The sequence below is a fragment of the Cyprinodon tularosa genome, unplaced genomic scaffold (genome assembly GCF_016077235.1).
Source record: "Cyprinodon tularosa strain WSP-4 unplaced genomic scaffold, ASM1607723v1 ctg95, whole genome shotgun sequence".
Classification (NCBI taxonomy): Eukaryota; Metazoa; Chordata; class Actinopteri; order Cyprinodontiformes; family Cyprinodontidae; genus Cyprinodon; species Cyprinodon tularosa.
The window spans coordinates 1,495,090-1,519,598 of NW_024039729.1; the positions used below are offsets into that span (position 1 = coordinate 1,495,090).

Sequence of the window (24,509 nt, forward strand, 5' to 3'; positions counted from 1 at the left end):
AAGAGCGGGAATCCAGGTGAAAAAAAGGGTCTAAGCATTCTCGCGCACCTCGCTCTTCTAGCTGGTCCAACTTCACGAGTCATTTTCCTCAATTGCGGTCATAAAAACAAAACAAGCCAGTAAGGTACCAAACAGGAGATACGCATAGTGTAGAGCGGGTGTAGATTTGATGATTCACTGAGATACACACGCAGACAACCTAGTTTCTAAGTATAAATCAGCCTTAAGGAGTCCCAAAAGCCAACCGAGCAATTTCTATGACTTCATGGATTTTTTTTTTTTTTTGATACACTTGACTGGGCTTTTTAAACATGGTAGTTCAAGGTACTCTGAGGGTCTCCAGTGTCAGTACATAGCACCTTTGCAAAATGGGGGGGCCCGCCTGATACTGGTATCTGTGCAACACTAGTTTTAAATCTTGATATTTTTTTAGATCAAGATATATTGCCTGACACTAGTGTAAATATTTCAATATTAACAGCTGAGTCAGCAATATTATTTCAGTTTACCCATCATTATTTGAACCTCAGATAACGCCTTAAATTTACAACAAAGTTGGTGAAAACAATTTAAGATTTTATAGAGCTGTATTCCTCCTGCTTCTTTTTGAAAAGTGACTAACTTTGGAAACTGTTATATTGGGCTTAGTTGGCAAGTCGAACTCAACCAAATAAGTGAATTTAAAACCTCAGACAACTTTATCACATAAGAGGAGGAGCTCAGGAATCAATCAACTCAATTTCCTCCAACAGCTGCAGCTCAGAGCAGCAACTTTTGCAGCCTGACCCCGTTCACTTCCTGCCTCACAGGAAACAGGCTGTGCAGCTCCGCCCTGCTCTTCCTGTTCCAAGTCTACTTGCACACACACACTTTTTTTTCAGCTTAATGTACACCTCCCAATCTCCAAAATAGTCCAGCTCATTGACAGCATTAAGCAAAACCCCACTTATCAGGAACTTTTGATGTTTTACTCAAGAAACATATAAAAAAAAGGCTTAAGCCAAGGTAGCTTCCAAGACTTGAGATTCATAACGTCAGCTCATGAATCGTAACAGGAGACCAAGATGATGGAAACATAGTGAAGTGCAGATCGTACAATAGCAGGGGTGCACATGTGCCAAGGCGGAGACACGTCATAACTCAGAAGGTGCAGAATTAAGCAAACAGTTCTGCTTGTAACAAATGGGAAAGGTGCTTCTAATGTCCCCCCCTAGAAGCAGCCATTGTCTCAAGGCTTAATTTCCACCAAGTCTTTAATCAAACCAGAGTGAAAATGTCAGGGCATTTTTTACATCTCCTCTATACTCAAACTGAAACTGCTAAACATCAATAGCAGAATTATGAATGAGTAAGAAGAATGGAGAATATAGTGATAAAGAAATCACAAAGTTTACATTTCAAAAGGCAAAAATCAAGCAATATTAACCTAATCTCTTACATCTTATCTGATTTCCTTGTATGGGAGGTGCAGGGACTAACACAAAGACGCAAGAAAGAAAAGCAGAAAAACAGGAAACCAACCTGCTGAAACTGGCAGTCCTCGTGGGCAGAACTGAGTCAGTTCTGCCCACAAGTCCAACCTACAACTTTGTCTGCTTTAAGGAGCAGAAGAGCAGCAGCCACAGTAAAAGACAGCTAGTCTAGACACAAATGAAGAAATTCAGAGCAAAAACTTTCAGTCTTCATGACACACATCAAAGTTTCTTTAGATGAAAAGTTTGATTCATGTTTCTTTCTCTGCAGAGCAGCTAGGAACAAGGGTAATAAAATGAGGGAGTAATGCTGACAGTCCAGGCATGCATCTCCTACTGCTGACAGTAAAACATGCTGCACAACCATTCAACATGACTGCACTTGTTATCACCTCTGCTCCTTCTGAGCTCATTCCTTCAACACCTCTTCCATCCCTTACAAAAACATCTAAATAAACAACAACAAAAACACAGAAGACTGATATATTAAAAAATAAATTAAGTAGCTCTGTGTAGCACTTTTGTCACATCAGCATGTTTTCTTTCTTCTCACTAAAAGGGCTTTGAAGAGTTGGGAGTAGTGCAATCATATCATGATGATGTGATCTATATATCATGAGCTTAATAAATAAATGTACCCTTAAATAAATAGATATAACATTTATTAATGTATCTAATGTACAATTTAAAGATTAAGGCCCCGTCCACACGAAGCCGAACCCTGGCCTAAACGCACAAATATTTCACCAAACCAGCCTCTCATCCATACGAAGCCGGCGTTTCGGGGGTCTGTAAACGATCTTTTTTTTATTCAACCTTCAGAGTGGGAAGATTTTGAAACGCCGTTTTTGCGTATCCATCTTTAAGTTCTAACCGCATTTCTTTTTTTACACGCATGCGTCATAGCGTCGCCTCTAAACACGCATGCGCGACACAGTATCACAACAACAATGGCGCCGTACTGTGTTGAATGGTTGCTGCTCATGCTACTCACCCTGCTGTTGGTCTTACAACAGAATCTTCTTTTTCTGGAATATCTCCAGGAAGAACAGAGCAATATCGACGACATAGTTCAGCACCTGAATTTGCCTGAACCACGAAAATTGACCCGCAGGGCAACCATGTATAAATATTAGTGCGCATGCTCAACATTTTGTCGCCTATTTTTGCTTTGGCACGACAGCGCCACTTACAGGCCTGGCATACATTTTGCAGCGTTTTCATGCATTCGTGTGGACGATCACATTTATTTTACGTCTCCGTCTTTACGACAAACGTTCTGGAAAACTTTAGCGTTTCGTGTTCGTTTTGACTTCGTGTGGACGGGGCCTAAATATACCATGAAATTGTAAAATGCAGAGTTAAAATCATTTAATTTTGGACTTACATGTTTGATCTATAGTGTTTTACAAACTTTTAAGACCCTGGTAAACCTGTTATCAGAAATCCCTTGCTCCCTAGTAAGATTAAAATATTGACATGGGATTTTCAAAATTTATATCCCACACATAGAAAGAATAAATAAAAAATAAATCACAGATATAACAGGTGTTGTCCTACAGTGTGCGGTGTACAGCCACACAGCCAACACAGCACGCCACATACCAACACATTTCATTCAGGAAAATTCAAATGTCAGACAGGAAACCTCAATAAACCTCATGAGATCAAATGTGAGTTTAGAGTAAATAAAATGATGTTAATTTGCAGGCTAAGTTTAACAGAGAAAATCATTGCAATATGAGAAAGACTTGGGTAAAAGACTGGAGACGGGTGTTTTGATTGTTAAGCTGGTGAGGTTGTTAATGTTTGGCTTTTTTTCCCCCCTTGGGAAACATTTTCTTAATGATTACATGTCACATTTATGAGGTTTTGTCCTTGTCTTTGTTCACACCACACTGAAGTACATCGGGCAAAAACAATCCAACGTGTTAAATGTCTCTGATATTGCGATTTGAGCATTCAGGAGTCACGATAACTCTTAACACACTAGAAATTACATCTTTAGGATTATCTTAAGGGGCGTTTTGATCATTAGGACATGGTTAAGCTTGTCAGAAAGGGCAGATCTGGGCAAAAATTTTTCCAAATACCAATGGTCAAACATTTTTGCAAAATATCCATATTTTTTAGTTAACCGTAGGGCTGCAACAAACGATGCTTTTGCAAATCTATTAATCTGTGGATTATTTTTTCGATTAATCGTGCAATAATCGGATAGCCAAAGGTTCCTCAAAGAAGACATTTTGTGAAATTAAACCAAGTGCAACAAGCTTTTAAACTTAGAGTTCTGGATAGGACATATTGACAGCGATAATGCAAGTGCAAAATATTTACATATTTTTGTACAATTTTGGTATAATTGCTTCTAAAGGTGGGTTGCTCTGTCAGCTAAAGGCAGATTTTAGAGTCTCTAGGCTCCAGTTAATGATGAATCGATTACTACATTAGTTGACGTTCTTTTCAACAATCGAATAATCTCGATCAATCAGATTAATTGTTTCCGGCCTATTGAGCTGATAGACAAAATAAACACTACCAATCATAACTGACAATGGCTGTCAGTCAAGCACCATGTTTTTATACATTTTTCTAGGCTTGTCGTAATTAAAGCCAGAGGAAGTGAGGGCCATGGGTGCTTAAATAATGGATTTGTCCTGTATATTCCATTAGATAGCAGAGGTGACCTGTTGAATCATACTAACCACTCCCAATAATTAATTCAGGCAAAAATGGCTCCCGAAGGGGAATTCACAACTCATTTAAAATAGCAGCAACTTGTAGGATATAGATATTAATATAGGCATTAATTTCATGGCTTGGGTTTATGTGCACCAGCTCTACACTGCATGTCTGAGTGGTTCTAATCCAACTGTAAAGTCAACCCAGCCCCGGTCAACTCCCCTCCTCTCGCTCTCTGTTATTCTACTCTGTATTCCTCAGCTAAAAAAGGGAGCCCAACTGTGGGAGAACACCAAACTCAGGCCCCACACAAAACCACATAATTACAAATCCCAATAAAGCCCTCAGTGTTGTGTTCAGCTGCATACTGCTAAACTCCAAAGAACCCCCCCCCCCCCCCCCCCCCCGACTTGTATAAAGTGAATCACATTATCCCTCGATACATGGGAGTTGCAGGAATAGTTTCAGTCATTCCGACCCAGGTACAGATCTAAGAATGTTAAAGTTTTTCTTTCCGCCCTTATTTGTATCTAATAAATGGGCTTTGCTTTACTGGTCTTTGATAAGACAGATTCGGCAGATTTATTTGTTTTTAAAAGGAAACATTTTATGCCGTCTACTCCAAACATTAGTCGTCTATAATGCGGTAGTGGGAAATGCAGAGTAATATGCACATGATCAGGTCTGAAAAGCTCCAAGCTTCAATCTTCATCCAGTAGTGGCTTTTAAAGTTTTAAAGTTATTTATTTTGTTTTTTATTGTTAGGTTTGCGACTCTGTATCCATGTTGACACCCTTGTCTTTTACTTTATTATGTACACATCCGATGTACTTTGTTATGTACACATCCTGCACCATGCAAAAACAAGATATGCATTTTCACTTAAAAGGTGAAAGGAAAAGAGGCTATTTTCTATGATGCAGAAGTCCTATAAAGCCAGGCATACACTGTGCGATATTGTCGTGAGAGGCTAACAGCCCCTCGTTACCCCCTGTATACTAGATGACGCATGACACACGATAAACCTGAAACTCAGCCTGCTAGAAAAATTCTCGCACGACTGGAGAATCGGCCCAAAGAGGGCAAAGAAATCATACAGTGTATGCCTGGCTTAAGTTAGTGGTGGCAAAAAAGCAATAGCACTGGTTGTTTCACGTTGCCCGGGGACACAATGGCAAATCTGGGGAAATGCACTTCTTGCACTTTTACGTTTTTTTGCTTTGAAGTGGCAGTAAGCTTTTTAGCTAGCTTAGCTAAAGCCAAAACTCCCTATAGTGAGCTGTATATCAAAAAAATCAGGTGTCCTAAAATTTTTTCTATTAGATGCATGACTGGGGAGGCCTCTGAACAATTAGGTTACTGCTACAAGTTCTTACCAACTTGCAGAGAACGTCACATTGCTTTATAAGAAACTTCAAGAATGTCCTCACTAGTGTGGTGTTAATAAACCAAACGTCAGAAGAGACTTTCTTTCATTGCAACATCCGAGTTCATGATTGACAGACACTGTTGACCATGATGGCAAAACCTTCAGAAATTATTTCCAACTTGCTCTAAAGGTATTTGTCTGCAGCTGACCTTACCTGGAACTCCTTCTAATACTAAATAACTCTGATCTAAATCTTAGTTTTATTATTAAATCATTAAAAAACATTTTTTACCCATTCTCCATTAGCAAAAGATTACAATTAATTTTGTGTAAACAGCAACAACTGCTGTTCTTGTATCTTAAATTTTAACCGAGTCTCATTCCTGGAAGGGGACATTAGCTGATGTCAGGTCTCACACAGAAAGACCTTCCTTAACCTCATCAGCTTTCATGCTGTGTACAAAGGGCGACCTTTGGGACATTAGCGACCCTCAAATAGGAAAAGAAGAGGTTGATACTGAGTTTTTAATATTTGAATCCACAGTTAAAATGTCACCACTCTGTGTCATCATTCAGCCGTTATGCACATTTTTACAACCACCATGTCTTTCCTCAGAGGTGCAAAGGTTGAAAATCCCTGTAAAGGACTGTAACAGATAAATACAACTTTTATGAACATCTGTTTTAGGTCAAACGGATGTTATCTTGCATTTTAATTTGTATTCTTTAACTCTCATTGGAATCGTTTTAGTAACCTGGATTATTACCTTTCAACTCCTTTTTTTTTTAAACTCAGCTTCTATGGAGAACCAGGTGCACTACAGAACAGGCACAATCTTATTTTCCTCTTTAGGGTAAAATAAGCACTATTGTATGCAGAAAGCATCAATTTAACCCAACTCCCAAAACTGAGCTGTTTATGGAATGCATTGGAAAGACCCAACTGTTTTCCATTTATTAGTTTTCCTAACCTCTGGCCCACTGACAGCACTGTATATAAATATGTGGAGAAAGTGGAAAGCTTTGCCCAGCTGAGGTTCAGTTGTTGCAGTCTTACCAAAGTGTAAAACCAACTAAATATGCAGAGAAGGACATAATTAAGCTTCCACAATCCAAAAGTAATGCCTGGGGTGGAGTTTGTCATTTTGGAAAAGATTTGAAATCCAAAGCAAATAGCTACTTTTTATGCAGAAATTGCCTCATATCGAGCACATAGTGCTGAGTTATTTTAGTTTTTTTTCTCCCTTTTCTTTTTCTTCCTGCTGGTAAATTGAATGCCCTGCAGGATCCTGGTGATTCAGAAGTCAGGGAGAAAAACTATGTGTCAGCAAGAACCTTATTATAGCATCTAGACATAACCTGATGAAATCATTTCAAGGAAAGTAAATATGCATGAAAGGAACCAACACACCAACAGTCCTGGGAATTTCCCACAGCCACCTACAAGTCCCTGCTAATGCTTGGACGTGTGTTTTTATCTGAAACACAACATGCAAAAAAAGACAGAAAAAAAAAACAGGGTGTTTTATCTATTATATACAATTCTTGGCTTATTTTCTTTGGCTTGTAAGGCCCATTTAAACAAATATCAAGAGTACTGCAAGACTTAACTTTATATTTCTAGTTGCATGCATGACCATAAGCAGAAAAATAAAAATGGTTGTTAATCTGCCAGCAGGTTCGATTTGAAACACCCTAGACAACACAATCCCTGTCAGTAAAAAGAGGCTGCGAAAAGCTGAGTCAGTCTTCTTCTGCCGGCTCCCTACAAGATGAAACCTCGAGTGATAACTTGGCTGATAAAGACCTTTTTTTCCCTCCACTCTCTTTCTTCATAAACCCTCCCTTAGTGTCATATTTCATATAAAATTAGCCATAAACAGCAAGATATGTCCACAATTCCTATTGGTTCATCTCAAGAGTTAATGACATATCATGATCAAATATATGTTGATACGCCGGTGGCGTCAAACACCAGGCAGGGTTTCCTATAAATCTCAGTGAACACACACAATATTAATATATTGCTTTGAAGACAATAACCTCTAGTTCAATATTTGCAGCGCAGCTTCATATTTCCTGATCCTGGCCTGCCTGCAGTTTAAATAAGGGCTGCATGTAATTCTGGGCAGTGAACAACCTCTCAAACAACAGGTTTTTAATAGATACAACAACAAGCTTTCTATAGTTGTAATGTTTCCAGATGTAGAAACCCGGAGGGAGGGAAACCAGCAACATGCTTTGACAAGCTGAACAAATCATCATCAAGTGTGAAAAATGCAAACAAAAGTGAGCCTGACACTAATAAGCTGTTAAGATTTTCACCACTGCCATCCAATCTTTTCATTCAATGGATGAAACCGCTTTCTGTCTCTTGAAAAATCAGTTTTGCTGCTTTGTTCTGTTTTAAATGTATGCTTATTTGTATACCATAAAGGGACACACAGACAGTAACCTGCATACAAGTCAAACACCATGCATCCTTAACCAGTGTATCATCCTACAGTTTTACATAGAAGAGTTTAGCTTTATGTTTATCCTCCACTGGAATGGAAGTTAAACCCCAGCTATATGAAAATCAAAGTTTAAGGCTCAAACTGTTTTACAGTTTCTGTTTTAACATTGAAAAAGATAACATTGAAAGAATATCTCGTTAATTACCACAACAAACCACAACAAATGGCTTTAAGCGCCTTTCATGAAATGAGACAAAACAATGAGAGTAATTGTATATATAAATATATTTTTACAATTTTTATATAGTTACTTCTCTTATTGGGTTGCTCTGTCAGCTAAAAAGCATGGTTTACAGTCTCTCTCTACTCCAGAAAATGATTATTCGATGACTAAATTAGTTGACGATTATTGGAACAATCAATTAATCGTGTTTAATCCAATCAATTGTTTCAGCCGTAATTGACTCTATAACATTTGAAGTGCCCTGCAGAAATATTTACAGCTCTGACATTTTTTTCCTTAAACATAACTATATTTTTATGTATTATTTGGTACTTTATACAACTTAGTAACACAAAATAGTGCATAAATATTGTGAAAAAGAAAATGACACATTTTTCAGTATATTCTACAAACAAATACGTGAATTCGCGCAGAAGGGGCATCCCCAGGTTCTACAATGGGGGTCGCATTCAGAGTCACATGATGCATTCACACGAATGCAAAACCTGTAAAACCCTTTCCACTTTCATCGGATTTTGCTTGCCTTAAAATTTGTGAAAGCAACCTGCAAGGCAGGCAAAAGGCTCCGCTACGTAATCTAGTGTGCTGGTTGTTGGTTTCACTTAAACACAGTGAACAGGGATGTTACGGAGCAAATCATGGTGCTTTTTTTTTTTACTACTGAAAGCCGAACAAAGCCGCCGGCGCCGATGTCCCCAGGTCCACCAGATATGTTTACAGTAAGGGTCCAGGAGTGACGACTGTTTCTCGACTGATTTTCACGGAGCTTCTGCCTGGGACCTGAAATCATACCGCTTTGGGGACAGTTCACCTGGACAACAGAGGTGAGGTGAGACAGCATTATGGAGCTCAGAAAGAATCCACGGGAAATCACTGAAATAGCACCAGCAGATAAAGCAGGGAAGAAGCAGAGGCTTGCCAGCGTCTCTGCTGGAGGGAGGATGACGAAACATACTTTCTAGGGCTATATTAAAACAGCTTTTTTTAAATTCATCTTAAAAACTCTTAAGGGCATTCCCACCTCTTCCTTTCTCAACATTATGCCCTCCATCTTTAAATGTCAATAAAAAACCTATTCTCAGCTACGCTCCTTCACTGTAGGTAACAGCCAAATCTAGTCCCTGATTGTTTTTTTTTTTTGCAAATATAAACATAAGTTTCGATTTCTCAACTCCTGCAAATTTTGCTTCACCTACTTTGCAGGCAGGGTGGAACTCTAGCTTTTACAAAAATGCGTCATTTGCTTCACTTGAATTATGACCCTCGTCTCGCTCCACCTCCAGAGCTGCCCTCTACATAGGGATCTCTACATAGGGATAATGAAAATCGTTTACTCCAGCTGAGAAATTTGTATTTGGTGTGAATGCATCATTAGCGCTCTGCCAGATGTAGCATCATGCAAGAAGGCTGTGAGGTTCAAGGTTGATCGCATCTCACCAGAGTCCTGGTGGAGGATGTAATATAATGATTTTCATGTGACAACTAGACCCCTGACTTTTTTGTTTGTTTACCAATACTCTCTATTAAACCTCCAAGATCATCACAGAACAGCCGCGTTTATACTGAGATTGGATTATTAACTAATAATAGCTAAGGCCAATTCTATGTTGAGGTTATTTTTTTAATCAAGGATGTAAAAGTGAAGCAATCCACATATGAATGAACACTCAACTTTTAAAACCTTTATTTTCAAGAAATGTTTTAAAAAAATATTTGTACAACCCGCTATATAAAGTTATGTACTGCTTTTTGTTGGTCTATTACATAAACTTCTGATAAAATGAAATACACTTCGCTGCTGTAAGAAAATGAGAAGGGGACATTTTTAAGGCAGTGACAGGTGAGTAATGTGAGAAAGTGTTTGGGTGTTTGAGAAAAGACATGCTAACAGTAGGCATTAAAGAAAAAAAAAACATCCTTGCACTGTCTAGGCAGCTGCCAACAACCAGCGGACCAGAACTGAACAACTGACACAGGATGGGTGTGCTGGTTTCCTCCACCAGTCAAACAAAAGACTACTAACTTCTTTTACATGCAACCAGTTAAAAGAGGAAGTGACAGAGGAGGAGGACGGGGGTGGGTGGTGAAGGGCTGAAACAGGAAATGATATCAACCACATCCGCCACAGTCTGCAGTCTTGATCAAAACTGGTAAAACTAAAAAAGCAGAGAGAAGAGTGGAGCAGTCCCAGTCCACCAGGAAAAGTGAAAGAAATAATTAATTATTAATTAATACATTTCCTGGATTAGGAAATGTATTAATGACCCTGCATCAGAAAAAAGGCATAAAGACCAGTGAGCAGATGGTCAGTATTTCTGCAATGTCTTACGACTATAATCCGAATATTGGTCAAAATTAAAGGAGCCAGGAGAGAATATTGGGGATTTCAAATTTATATAAATGCTGAGTTTGGCTTTGAACTTCTCTTTTCTTATGCTTGACATCAGAAATACTTCTTAGACAAAGAGCTAATTTCAATAAGTTGTGAACTAGCACATGATAAATCAACCTTTTTGTCCGAGTTGTTGCAATACATCTGTAACAACATCATCACGCGCACACAGGGAAAACAAAGCAGACATGCCCTTACCATGTACAAACCCAAGTCTGCCTGACATCCGTCACCCTTTTAAGGACTCCTGTTGCTACAGTTTTTCTAGGACCCTTAAGGGAAGGACTTTCTCAACGCCATCAACAGAGACCAACAGTAGCTGAAGGTCTTTAAAATGAGGGATGAAGAGTGAGTCCTCGCAGGAACTACACAGAAATGAGGATGAACTTCACGCCATTCACTCACATTTAACTAAAACATCTGCTTGTGTGCAAGTTGCTGTGTTTTTCTTCATTTTGTGATTTCAAATAAAGGGAACTTTCTGAGGGGAATTACAAGTCACTGTAAAAGTTTGCTACATGAAAAACCCTAAGACCCCATTGTTAAACCTATGAAATAATTACCAAAACCCTGTCTTCATGAACAAAAATTTCTAAGACAGCATAAGTAGGAATGCACTGATCTAGGATTTTTGACTCCAGAATACTCCTAGATTTAAGTATTCATTCATCCAGTTAACAATGTACTGTCACAATATAGCCGCGTGCAAAGACAACTGTTACTGCAAAAGTAGAGTCCAGAGTTTGCATCCTAAAAGTTTTTGGTTTGGTGGAGAGGTTGTGCATTCTTCCTGAAAGTTAGCTGCACCTCATTAAGCAAAGGAAATCTGTCAGAAACTTGTAAAAATCTGCAAAAGTTAATAACACTTTCCAAGTTCTCCGTCTCAAAAATGTAATATTCGAGTACATCTACTATGCCACAGAGAAGGTTCTTTAAAACAGTAGGAAGCGTCAACATGAGGACTGGGGTTGGAGATGGGGAATTAAGGCAGCAGCAAATGTTTTGTTTTTTGAAGATATCACTATATAAAGAGAGGATGGTGTAGAGCACAGTCTCTGTGGGCCTGCACTGAGACCGGCAGCCTGCAGGACAGTGGCGGCTGGTGAAAAATATTTTTGGTGGGGCTGATATAGCCTAGTGTATGTCTCCAACTAATCCGGAATAAGAATTCAAATAAACAATTGGACAATACATACAATTTAACAGTAATGATTTAATTTACTATATAATAACAGTAACAGTGATGATTTGGGTCACTGTGACGGGGTTCTTTGGCCTCCAAGAATCCAGTCTCAGTCGGGTTACCGGTGTTGGGGATTTATTGAGCTCAAAAACTCAAAACAGGGTGCAAAAGAAACTAAACATATACAAGATACTCTGGGCCTCAGCCTCCCTCCAGTTACCAGCAATGTAACAAAGAAACAGAAAACAAAAATTGCCGCTTTTCTTCCCACAGCCCTCATTAAATAGTTTAAGCCCCTCACATCAGGCTCTCTTATTTCTGATTTCTTCTCATTAATCAGTTTTGTCCATATATTACCTCCACAAACAATTGATGTAAAACAAAACAAATAATTTTTACAACTTAATTCTTTTACACAGATTCATTGACTTATTCAATTACACCAAACGGGGTTTGAAACCAGCAAAGACGCAGCCAGACTGAAGATGACAAGTCCCCATAGCATAAACACGTACACCCCCCCCCCCCCACACACACACACACCCACACACACACACACACACACACACACACGGCTAACCCCACTGAAATATTAAGTGTGCACCCTCAATATGCCAGCAGGTAACCAGGAACAGCTTGTGTGTTTTAAGTTCATGGAGCTACTGGTCTCAGCGCGAGTGTATTGGTCCTCACAAACACAGTATAACAGGAATGTGTGTGTGGTGCGCAAAGTTAGAGAGGTTGTTTTAAGCGACGAGGTGGATTCGTCACAGTCACAATAACCATGACATGAAATGTTCATATCCTACAACAGGGATATTCTTCTGGCAAACGGGTAGATAAATAAGGATCTCACCGAATTTGGTGGAAGCTGCATCTCGGTCGTTACATTCGCCATCTTCCCTCTAACTGTCTGCACCTGCGCTTGGGTTCAGAAGCCTGTTAAAGCGCAGTATTTTCAGCGCCCCAATACCATAAAGTTCCGAGACGCTGATTGGCCATTAAATTCACCTAGCAATAGTACATGATTGACAGATTCTCTGCAAATGTGGGTCAGTCTGATCAGCGCCCCCAGAACAGAGACGGTAGGAGTCTGTCTGTGGAAATCCACAAATTAATGACAGTAGATAGGGAAATGTAGTTTATATAATTTGTTTTGCTTATAGGTACACAGTCTAGAGAGTAAAACTGACATTTATGAGTTAATTTCTAAAAATATATTTTACGTTTCTCTCTTCTTATCAGGGAGGGCGGTGCCCCAGCGCCCCCTATGGGCCGGCCGCCACTGCTGCAGGAGATGGTCTTATCTTCAGAGCTTTCACTGTAATTGCAGGATATTCAGCCTCTACGCAGACATATTCACAGCCCTGCCTACCATTGCGTCATGCAGCTAATTGGGCAGTGCTTTGGTGTAGACTGTTGAGTAAACATGTTCAAGTCACCCAAAAAAAAAAAAACACACACAGTCCAACAGCTCATTCCAGAAATCTCAGAACTGCGAACGTTCCTCTGTCAAAACAAACCTGCAGAGTGAATCCATCAGTCTAGGAGCACTGGCTGTCGTCTGAAGGGGAGCAATAGCCATTTATTCTGTTGGAACAGGTCAGTTAGACTGGTTTCCTTCATAGAAACAGGGACCTTTATAATAAGCCAGCTGTAATTACACCTGACACCCACTAAAGCTCTGCTGTGACTTTAATAAGAGGGAGGCACTCTGTGTCTGCGCAGCACTGACCGCAGAAGCTGAGCTGACCGACAGCAGAACATGTCACCTGGTGAAGTCATCAAGCAGGCCTGTCTATAGCAAATAAATGACCGCACAGCGTCCTAAAGGTTAGACGACAATGTGCTGCCGAATGTGATACTCACTTAACACAAGATTAAAAACACGCCACCAATTACCAACGTTTGTTGGTTCTCAATCTCAAGCTTTAAGGCTTATCTGCAATATCAAGAGAAACTGAAACAAGAGGGAAAATAAGTGGATTAATGTGAAGACAGCAACAAAACTACACCTCACCTGGAAAAGAGATGTTGAACTGACAGGAGTTTCATGTTCTCTAGGTTCAGTTAAACACGGGCACTTTTTCTGAATGCAGCCTGACTTTATAAACAGGACTAATAAACTGTCTGCGATGCTAAGCTGCAAGAAATGAATATGAATCCTTTAATAACAGTCTATAGCAACTGTTTATTAGGAATCCAGAGTGTAATGCTGCTTTTTAGTTTTACTGATCTCAATGAAATGTGTTCACCATTATTCTTTAATAACAGATTAAACATAATGAAAAATTAATAATCACTGCTCAGAAAGTAATTTACATTTGAGTTTTTACACAAGTACACAAAAAAAACCATCAAAGGTAAATAAACGATTACCTTATTCTAACAGCATGATTGTTTATCTTATACAACGGTAGGAAAATAGGAACATTTTCTATCTTAGATAGGGTTCAAAGTTTGTATCTAAATACCTTTATGTAAATGATTAAGAAAATAGACCAAGTGACCACAGGATACTGGCTTCTACTTTTATTCAAACTTCACCAGAGCCTTTTTTAAAGAGAAGCTTTAGGATGTACTTTACATTACAATCTATGCAAAAAACAAATAAATAAATCAGATAAGGTTACAGTTTATCTAAATCTATAAAAATAGCCTACACCTGAAGAATCAGCAGCATGCTTGATGCACCATTTTAGGCGATTTAAAGGTACCGTGGAGGGTTTCTGCAAATTTTTGAAAAGACCCTCCCTCTCAACTTAAAAAAAAATACAAATGCATAACCCTGTACCTGCTCCAGAGAGAACACCTATTAAACACATGCGAGAGCATGCACATGCCCATTTCTCCTTGTGCACGCTCTGTTGAAAAGTTACGGTTTGCATCGCTAAAACAAGCTTACGATCCAAAAGAAGATTTGCATTTTTTCCACTATGTCAGACTCACCACCCAGAAGTTAAAAAAGGGGGCAAGCATATAGGACAGCCTTACCCAAACATATCACCAGAATGATTGACAATTAGGAGGACCACTTATTTTGATGATCCACCCGGAAAAAGAACATCCTCCACTATACCTTTACGTCATGAGATCAGGGATATACACTATGTTGCACAGCTAAGGAGTCCTTAATTTTTTCCTTTTTTTTTTGTTAATTTAAAAGCACTACCTCCATTGGAGGACTTAAACACTTTCTTTTATTTTGTGTATTATAGTACTATACAGGTAAAGGCAAAGCAACAGAAACATTGTTTGGCATGTTTCAAAAAAGAGCTAAAACCTGCAAATTAATGCAATCACAGCTTTACAGTGAGAGCCAGCAGTAAGATTCTTACCTGTACAGCATCAAGGTTTCATGATTTGTTTAATGAAAATGCAGATAAAATTTAGAATAGTTTCAAATAAATTGCATGCATGTTAAAATGAAAGTCCTCTATTCATATATGCATACCGTTCTACCTTTAGCATCCAATTTTATTTATTTTCCACTGGTAAAACCAAACCATTACAGAAAGAATGAACACGACTCTCCTCTACATTTCTGGTTTCAGCATTAACAGCAACATATGTGGCAGCTGCAACCTTGAATACCTGTTTTAATACAATGGAGGCCACTGCTGCAGCTTTGAAACAGCTATAAAAATCAGAGCGTGTTATGTAGCATGTTATACATATCCTGTCATCAGAAAAGCACTTTCCTTCCTTGCTTCACCAACTCAACATCAGTTCCCATGCTTTCTCGTGAGTCACACCGCACATGTATGGTGATATGCAAACATGTTGGGGTCGGCGCCAACAGATTCGTGGTAACAGCAGAGACTTATGGCTGTGACCACAGGAGGCTTGTTTGCATCCAGTCAGTATAGTGATGTATTTACATAACAGCACAGTCTGTCACACCTCAAAGCAAACATGTCTGTTTACTACAGAGACTGAGGAGCATATTTTTCCAGCTTATAGTGATTCATGCAGAAATGTCCCACTTGTTGCTCCCCAAATTAAAGTCCTTTTTTTTTTTTTTTGGCTCTGTAAAGAAAAGAGAAAAATGCCAATTTTCTTTTCAGGACAAACAAGATATTGGACCCAAATCCTACAGAGAAGCTTCCCTTATTGCTTTTAATGAAGACTCGAGCCTCAATGACATGAAACCCTCACAGTTGCACTAACTAATGGCTTTTTTTTCTGGGAACAACTAGCAAGAAAATAAAAAATATCAATCCACCTTCTTTTTCTTTTGGGTGAGGCTAATTAAGCTAAATAGGTTACCATGGAAACCCCTAATGACATTTAGATGTTTATTGAGGGGGCAACATTTCAATTAGGCTTTCAGCAGCTGGACTTCAGTTAGTTGCTGAAGGGCGGCAGCGACTCGGAGCCGATTCAAAATGAGCTAGAAGCGAGGCTCTGACATAAACGGAAACCCCACAACCCAGATCAGTCTTTAAAGAGACTTTACCCTGAAGGTTAGAGGGATGCTGCTGTAGCAGCTTAGAAAAAGCACACAGAGGAGGGATATGATACCTGCTAGAGGATGTAACACCTCTATCTTACATCCTTTAACTAGCGGCAGAACCATTATTTGAGCTGTTACTTTAAGCTATTCTTTAACCTGCAAGTAAGGAAAGAAAAATAAAAAAACAGACATATATTGGGGGGATATAAATAAATAGATATCTCAAGAGAGAGAGAGAGTAAAAAGCGGGCTATACCAGGAAATCTTTCATTCCAGATTTATTTCCCAGATAAAGCCTCATAAGTTCTTCGCTGGATGTCCCACTATGTCCCAAAATCTCCTGTAATTGCCCCAACCCTCACTGGGTGCAGTAGGCAGTAATTACTGCTGTAAGACCTGCTCCACAGAGCAGAGTGTGTAATTAGTCTTCCATTCGAGGCCACGACTTAGCCCCTCCTTCTCTTCAAAGAGCCAGCAGAGGAGGAGGCGGTGTGCGTTTACCATTGATACCAGATCAATGATCAGTGTTTAGTTAAAAAAAACAACAAAAAAACATTTGCTTTGAAATGAGCTGTACTGACAGACCCATTCAATAAATCCAGAAGTGAGATACAGATTCAGCCCTAATCAGTGCAGAAATATGAAGCCCTGCATAAGTACACACACTCCTTTAACCTTTGCATTTAGTCACATTATGTTAATTCCAGTCCAATACAAAGACAAATTAGTTCATATCTGGGAAGTGGAAGACAAAGATGCAATAAAAATGTAAAGTACGCTTTTTTCTTAAGTCTTATTTACTTTCATAACCCTAAATAAAATCCAGTGCACCAAAATGCGTTTAGAGATCCTTTAATTAGTCAATTATTATTTTCCAGACTATAAGCCGCTACTTTTTTCTCACACTTTGAACCATGCATCTTATAAAAAGGTGAAGCTTATCTGTGGATTTTGTTCCTAACTGCCAGAGGGGGAAGTCAAAGTTGATAATGAAAGAATAACGGTCTAATTTTCATTTAGCACAAGAACAAGCCAGCATTCTTCTTTGTCACTATTCCAGGTGCTATATGTAGAGCTTCCTCTATAGGTTTGGTGGGAGACAGTTCAGAAGGCTTTTATATGTATGTTTCCATAGTGAGGTGCGCTCTATATGGTCCATAAAATACAGTACATCCACATTAGAGAACATGCAGCATCGTCCACACAGAGGTACATCATCCCCAGTAAGAAGGTGGATGGTGGCAGCATCGTGGGGATGTTTTTCTTAAGCCCGGGTACAGGAGCTAGTCAAAGTTGAAATGAAGATGGAGCTGCTAATAGAGAAAAAAATTTAAGAAATCCTGTTAGCGAATATAGAGCATTCAGACTTGGACAAAGGTCCACCTTCCAGGAGGAACAAGCATAAACATGAAGTTAAATAGGACGGTCTAAAGCAGTGGTCTCCAACCCTGGTCCTCAAGATCTACTGTCCTACAGATTTTAGATGCATCCCTGCTTCAACACAGCTGAATCAAATGAATGGCTTGAAAAGGTAATCATTCATTTGATTCAGCTGTGTTGAAGCAGGGATGCATCTAAAATCTGTAGGACAGTAGATCTTGAGGACCAGGGTTGGAGACCACTGGTCTAAAACATGTTGCTGTCTTAGAATGGTCCACACTACATCCGACTTATATTAGGCAGCGAGACAAAAAATATGGTTAACTGATGCTCTTTATTCATAAGGCTAAGCTTTAGCCATATTTTGGAGAATACCAAAAAATGTTAAAATAAAGTGTCTTGGTGTGCAAAGCTCAGTATTTATAGCATTGATTCCAGGGGAATGAAGACGTATGTACAATGTCCAATAGTTTTATTTGTGAAAAAGGAAAACATATTATTTACACATTTCATAAATATAAGCCACCTTATTTTAATCAGCCACAAAAAAGTATAATAAATTATATTTAAATTTGGGATGAACGCTTACTGTTTGCACTGTAGAAGTAAACTAGACTCCACTGTAGCAAACAGACCTCGTTGGTTCTGTTTCAAACCATAACCACTGTACCACTTAATAGGAAGACTAAGAAGTAGAACTTGCAGCTGGTAGAGAGGTTGGCACATACACTATATTGCCAAAAGTATTTGCTCACCCATCCAAATTATTGGAATCAGGTGTTCCAATCACTTCCATGGCCACAGGTGTATAAATTCAAGCACTTAGGCATGCAGACTGTTTTTACAAACATTTGTGAAAGAATGGGTCGCTCTCAGGAGCTCAGTGAATTCCAGCGTGGAACTGTGATAGGATGCCACCTGTGCAACAAATCCAGTCGTGAAATTTCCTCGCTCCTAAATATTCCACAGTCAACTGTCAGCTGTATTATAAGAAAATGGAAGTGTTTGGGAACGACAGCAACTCAGCCACGAAGTGGTAGGCCACGTAAACTGACGGAGCGGGGTCAGCGGATGCTGACGCGCATAGTGCGAAGAGGTCGCCAACTTTCTGCAGAGTCAATCACTACAGACCTCCAAACTTCATGTGGCCTTCAGATTAGCTCAAGAACAGTGCGCAGAGAGCTTCACGGAATGGGTTTCCATGGTCGAGCAGCTGCATCCAAGCCATACATCACCAAGTGCAATGCAAAGCGTCGGATGCGGTGGTGTAAAGCACGCCGCCACTGGACTCTAGAGCAGTGGAGACGCGTTCTCTGGAGTGACGAATCGCGCTTCTCCATCTGGCAATCTGATGGACGGGTCTGGGTTTGGCGGTTGCCAGGAGAACGGTACTTGTCTGACTGCATTGTGCCAAGTGTAAAGTTTGTTGGAGGGGGGATTATGGTGTGAGGTTGTTTTTCAGGAGCTGGGCTTGGCCCCTTAGTTCCAGTGAAAGGAACTCTGAATGCTTCAGCATCCCAAGACATTTTGGACAATTCCATGCTCCCAACTTTGTGGGAACAGTTTGGAGCTGGCCCCTTCCTCTTCCAACATGACTGTGCACCAGTGCACAAAGCAAGGTCCATAAAGACATGGATGACAGAGTCTGGTGTGGATGAACTTGACTGGCCTGCACAGAGTCCTGACCTCAACCCGATAGAACACCTTTGGGATGAATTAGAGCGGAGACTGAGAGCCAGGCCTTCTCGTCCAACATCAGTGTGCAACCTCACAAATGCGCTTCTGGAAGAATGGTCAAAAATTCCCATAAACACACTCCTAAACCTTGTGGACAGCCTTCCCAGAAGAGTTGAAGCTGTTCTAGCTGCAAAGGGTGGACCGACGTCATATTGAACCCTATGGATTAGGAACGGGATGTCAATTAAGCTCATATGTGAGTCAAGGCAGGTGAGCAAATACTTTTGGCAATATAGTGTATCTTGAAATAAAAAGCCCACAGCGTCTCCCCTAAAATATCAGCTTCAGGGTAACAACATCAAGGCTAAGAAATAGGGCTGATCAATTGATTCTGTTTCAGTGGTTGGAGGCTGCCACACACTTTAATTAGGCTGAAAGGCAAATAAAATCTAAATGGTTAACGAATGATTAACACACTATATCTGTTTCCTGTTAACTACTCCTGACAGTTTCCTTGTAAGATATTTAGTGAGGCCGACTTCCTGGAAAAGGGACGTCCATTTTTAGCAGACTGAGTCTTAGTGTTGACAGCAGACATGGACACACCATGAGATACTCTAAGCATAATAAGCTGGAGTGAAAATGCCACGGCTTCACCATGTCGCAATATTTACACCAACATTTCAAAATAAAATCATCATCAAATGTTTGCACATCATCCTTTTTTCCCCTCATTCTATTATTAATAGAGCAAAAATTGGAGTATAACCACATGATATCGTTTGGATAATATCTGTGTGCCAAAATGTGTCCTTGCCATACGAGTGAGAAATCTGGAATGGATTTTTCCAGCTACCTGACCGTGATGCCACATGGTTCCCTTGATTTACCTCGAAGTAGGTGTGATAATCAGTGGCGGTTGATAACTCTTACTTCCTGTTACAAATGGTACAAACCAATATACAAACAAGTCATGGAACGGCACCTTAAAAAATTTTATGATGGAAATGTGTATGTCTCTTACTAGAGATGCAACAATCTAGTGTCTGTATTCGCCCCACTAGATCACCATCAGTAAAAATGGACTTGATCCACAGGGGTGGATCTATACAGTCTATTTCAAGAACAAATCAAAGTTGGGATTTGATCTTTTGACCAGCAGGAAAGTTTATTAAATACAGCCAATTTTAAGCCTTACAGCTGCATATTTACCCTTTACTGTGGAATTTTTCCAGTTAACATGATTTACTCTTTTTTTTAATGACCAACTATCCTAATCTTAAGTAGCCATTTCAAATAAGCATGTGTATTTTTTCATACACATAATTGCTTGTATAGAGGAGTTTATGACAGCCTCTTGAAAAAAAGTCAGGAACAATGATGCTAACATTAAAGAAAACAGAGTTCTGGTATAGGAAAAGTACAGGTATCTGCAAATATATAAAATCAATGTATTGGAATAAGGGATGTTAACAGACAATATGCTTACAGTTATTTGCCGATTAATAGTACGTTAGATTATAATTTGTTTCATCCGATTGATTGATAACCTCGGCTTAAAATTATTTTCTTTTAGTGTTGCCTCAGTTCCTTAGAGAGATCCTAATGTCAATTTCTCTGATGTGCACCTAAGGTGAAGATTTGAGGATAGAAAAGTGGAGGGCATTATGCAAAATGTTTCTAACATGAAAGAAAAAGAATTGCAAGCAATTAGCATGGTATATGCACAAGGTTTATGTTGCGTTAATGCACTTTATGGAGCCAACATTTAACATGCCTGTGAGAGCAACCAGAACCACCTTTGGAAAAATGCTGCTAAAAGCACAAAGTCTCTCCCAGCACTGAATGCCGGATTACACACACACACCAAAAAAAAAAAGCTGTATCACATCAAAAAGAAGTTGGAAATAGTCTGACATAATGTCAGAGAGACACGCCAAGTTTTATATTATAGCCTAAGATGTAACATTAACATTAGTCATAATAACAGTTTCACTTTTTTCCATCCGTTTCTTTATTATGTAACTTAAGGTTTTATATATTGATAATGAAATATTGACCAGACCCACTGCTGGCATAATAAATAGTTAAAATATAGTGACATACTTTTTCTTTTTTTTTACTCAAGATTAAGGAAAATATTTGAGCCCTTCTTGCTATTGAAAGATGCTCTTGATACAAGATAAAATCCAGGTTTTTAAGGAAATAACCATTTGTCAATGAATCGTTAATCTATAGATTATATTAATCAACTTTAGATGGAATCCATTAATTGATAACTTGCATCTCTAACCTGAATCAGAAGCATCTGGTTTTAACTCCAGTTGCTGTCTTCCTGAGACTCATAAATGGACCAAAAATAAGGAGGAAAAAAGCTGCATAATAAATGATCCAATGAGTGAATCCATCTTGAAGGTGCTTATGCATGTTTTATGTAAATACTAGAAAAAAAGGAAAGAAGATGGTGATATAAGCATGGAGCTGTGGGTGGCAAAGACAAAAAAAAATAAAAAATCAAACAGGAAATCTTCATTTTACTAAACAGCTTTAGCGAAAGGCAACATATGTCACAGATATGCAGCGTTGGGGGAAAATAAATAACTGGGGTGACAAATTAAACACAAAGAAAAACAAATATTGTCTCAGCAGTGTGCATGAGTGGGCTCTGGTCAGTCCTGGGAACAGTCAGGGCTGTTCATCCTCTATCCAAACTCCAGCCCACTCATTATCAACCAGACCCTGGCAAGTGTGACCTCAGAAAAGTGACCTTACAATAAGAATAGTGAACAAAATGAATACTTTCCACTCACAGCACAAACTACAGTGAAAAACCATGCAAGGACCTGGAAGAGTGAGAAGCTCCCCAGCCTGCATCCAACAATTCATAATATTTGGGATTTTTGTTTGTTTGTTTGTATGGAATTAAAAACAAAAGTATTTTTTTAAAGGAGAGCCAGAAGTGCAATCTTTAAAAGTCCTCCTCACGCGTTTTATCTGCCAATGTGTCAGTTTTCCTGCAGTTACACAACTTGCAGAGCAATGTTGCAAGCAGTGTTGTGACAGCCTGTACTCACCCAGCAGCAGCAGTTTCACTTCTCTGGCCGCCTTCTCTCCATCTTCTCGCAGGTTTTTGTCAATCATTTTGGACCTCTCGGCCGCGGCTTTATCTTCCTGACTCACGGTGCAGCCCATGGTTCCCAGTGCGCGCTTCAGCTCTGCTTCTTATTGGGGAAGTTTACCAGAAAAAGAAAAGGAGTCTGAAATCCCCCCACTCTCCCTGCGCTTTAAAACAAAAACACGGACCGACGTTAAGCAAGAGTCGACTTCCCTTTTTGGCGATTAGCAACAAACGTGACGGATTTCGTTCATCTGCGACGAGAAAACGACGTTTATTTTGGGGGCTTTCTAAGCAGACAGCAATGAGTCACAGCTCAGGGTGTCAGCATTTGTTCCCTTTTAGTCCAAAATACTGCTAGAGTAACTTTTCTTGGTTAACTTTCCGCTAGTCCTTACAACCAATCATCGGAGCAGGTCAAACACACGAAAACGGCCCACGAAGTTCAGCATTCAGGGGAAAAAAGTATTCCAGCTGTTCAAAACCGTGCGTACGCAGAACCCCCCGCTGCCAGATAATCTACCCCGCCACCTTTTCCCGTGGGTTTTATCTGAGTAATTAGTAAATATTCGTCCTAATCCGTAAAGCCTTTGCGCATTCTTTCCCCGCGTAGAGATTTATCACATTTGAAGCCACACCCGTAGACGCCGTGAAGTTCCCCTCCGGTCAACAGAAGAGCGAAACAGCGCCGCCCGCCCGACACCGTCACAGCGCAGCATGCTACTGGGGCTCTGCTCCATTTCTACGCCGGCGCGGTCAAAGGAGGCGGTGAGGAGAAGGTGGAGTCTGACAAACTTTGTTTAAAAGAATAACATTAACAGCTGCAAAACAAAAAATCATAAGTACACAAAATCAAATATTAATTCATAGATTCCTTTATTTAAATAAGTAAAATACACGTATTGTGGATTAAAAACTTTTTTTTTGTTTCAAATGTCACCAGGCCAAGAGGCAACTTGATGGTTACATCAGAATCATACGGAGACCCTAAAGGGACAATGAAGAGAAATTAAAAAATATTATTTCTCGTGCGCAACAGATACTTTCTCGTGCGCTCCACTTAGTTTCTCGTGCGCACCACTTAGTTGTGCGCACCAGATACTTTCTCGTGCGCCCCACTTAGTTTCTCGTGCGCACCACTTAGTTGTGCGCACCAGATACTTTCTCGTGCGCCCCACTTAGTTTCTCGTGCGCACCATATACTTTCTCGTGCGCACAACTTAGTTTCTCGTGCGCACCAGATACTTTCTCGTGCGCCCCACTTAGTTCCTCGTGCGCTCCACTTAGTTTCTCGTGCGCACCACTTAGTTTCTCGTGCGCACCACTTAGTTTCTCGTGCGCACCACTTAGTTTCTCGTGCGCACCACTTAGTTTCTCGTGCGCTCCACTTAGTTTCTCGTGCGCACCACTTAGTTTCTCGTGCGCTCCACTTAGTTTCTCGTGCGCTCCACTTAGTTTCTCGTGCGCACCACTTAGTTTCTCGTGCGCACCACTTAGTTTCTCGTGCGCACCAGATACTTTCTCGTGCGCCCCACTTAGTTTCTCGTGCGCTCCACTTAGTTTCTCGTGCGCACCATATACTTTCTCGTGCGCACAACTTAGTTTCTCGTGCGCACCAGATACTTTCTCGTGCGCACCAGATACTTTCTTGTGCGCACCACTTAGTTTCTCGTGCGCAACAGATACTTTCTCGTGCGCTCCACTTAGTTTCTCGTCCGCACCTGATACTTTCTCGTGCGCACCACTTAGTTTCCCGTGCGCACCAGTTTTAGCTTCTCTTGCGTACTAGGTTTAGCTTCTCGTGCGCACCTGATATTGTCTCTATTTTTGTGTTTATGTTAAAGAGATGGCTGGCAGAGATTTAATAAACTTTTTGAAAACCCAAAATATTCCCGACAATGTCACCTAAAAACTGAGGGAATATAAGGTTTCTTAATCAATATACTAGGTTTGTAAAACATTAGCATAATATTTAATTACAGTGTTGTAATATCCTTTTAATATGCAGATTAGCAATAGCACGGCACTTGCCATCCCACCCTTCCGCTTCAATCAGACACTATTTAAATACTATTTTAGAGCT

The 24,509-nt window shown here is 39.9% G+C and overlaps 1 protein-coding gene across 1 annotated transcript in view; it reads right to left on the minus strand.

Annotated features, from left to right (window-relative positions):
• Positions 1 to 23,120, minus strand: part of LOC119776661 (guanine nucleotide-binding protein G(i) subunit alpha-2-like) — a 68,340-nt gene extending 45,220 nt beyond the window's left edge. The window contains exon 1 of the mRNA XM_038275213.1: positions 22,386 to 23,120. Within this exon, the coding sequence (XP_038131141.1) occupies positions 22,386 to 22,503 (118 nt within the window). The 5' untranslated portion in view covers positions 22,504 to 23,120. The remainder of the gene's footprint in view (positions 1 to 22,385) is intronic.
• Between the last annotated feature and the right edge of the window lie 1,389 nt (positions 23,121 to 24,509).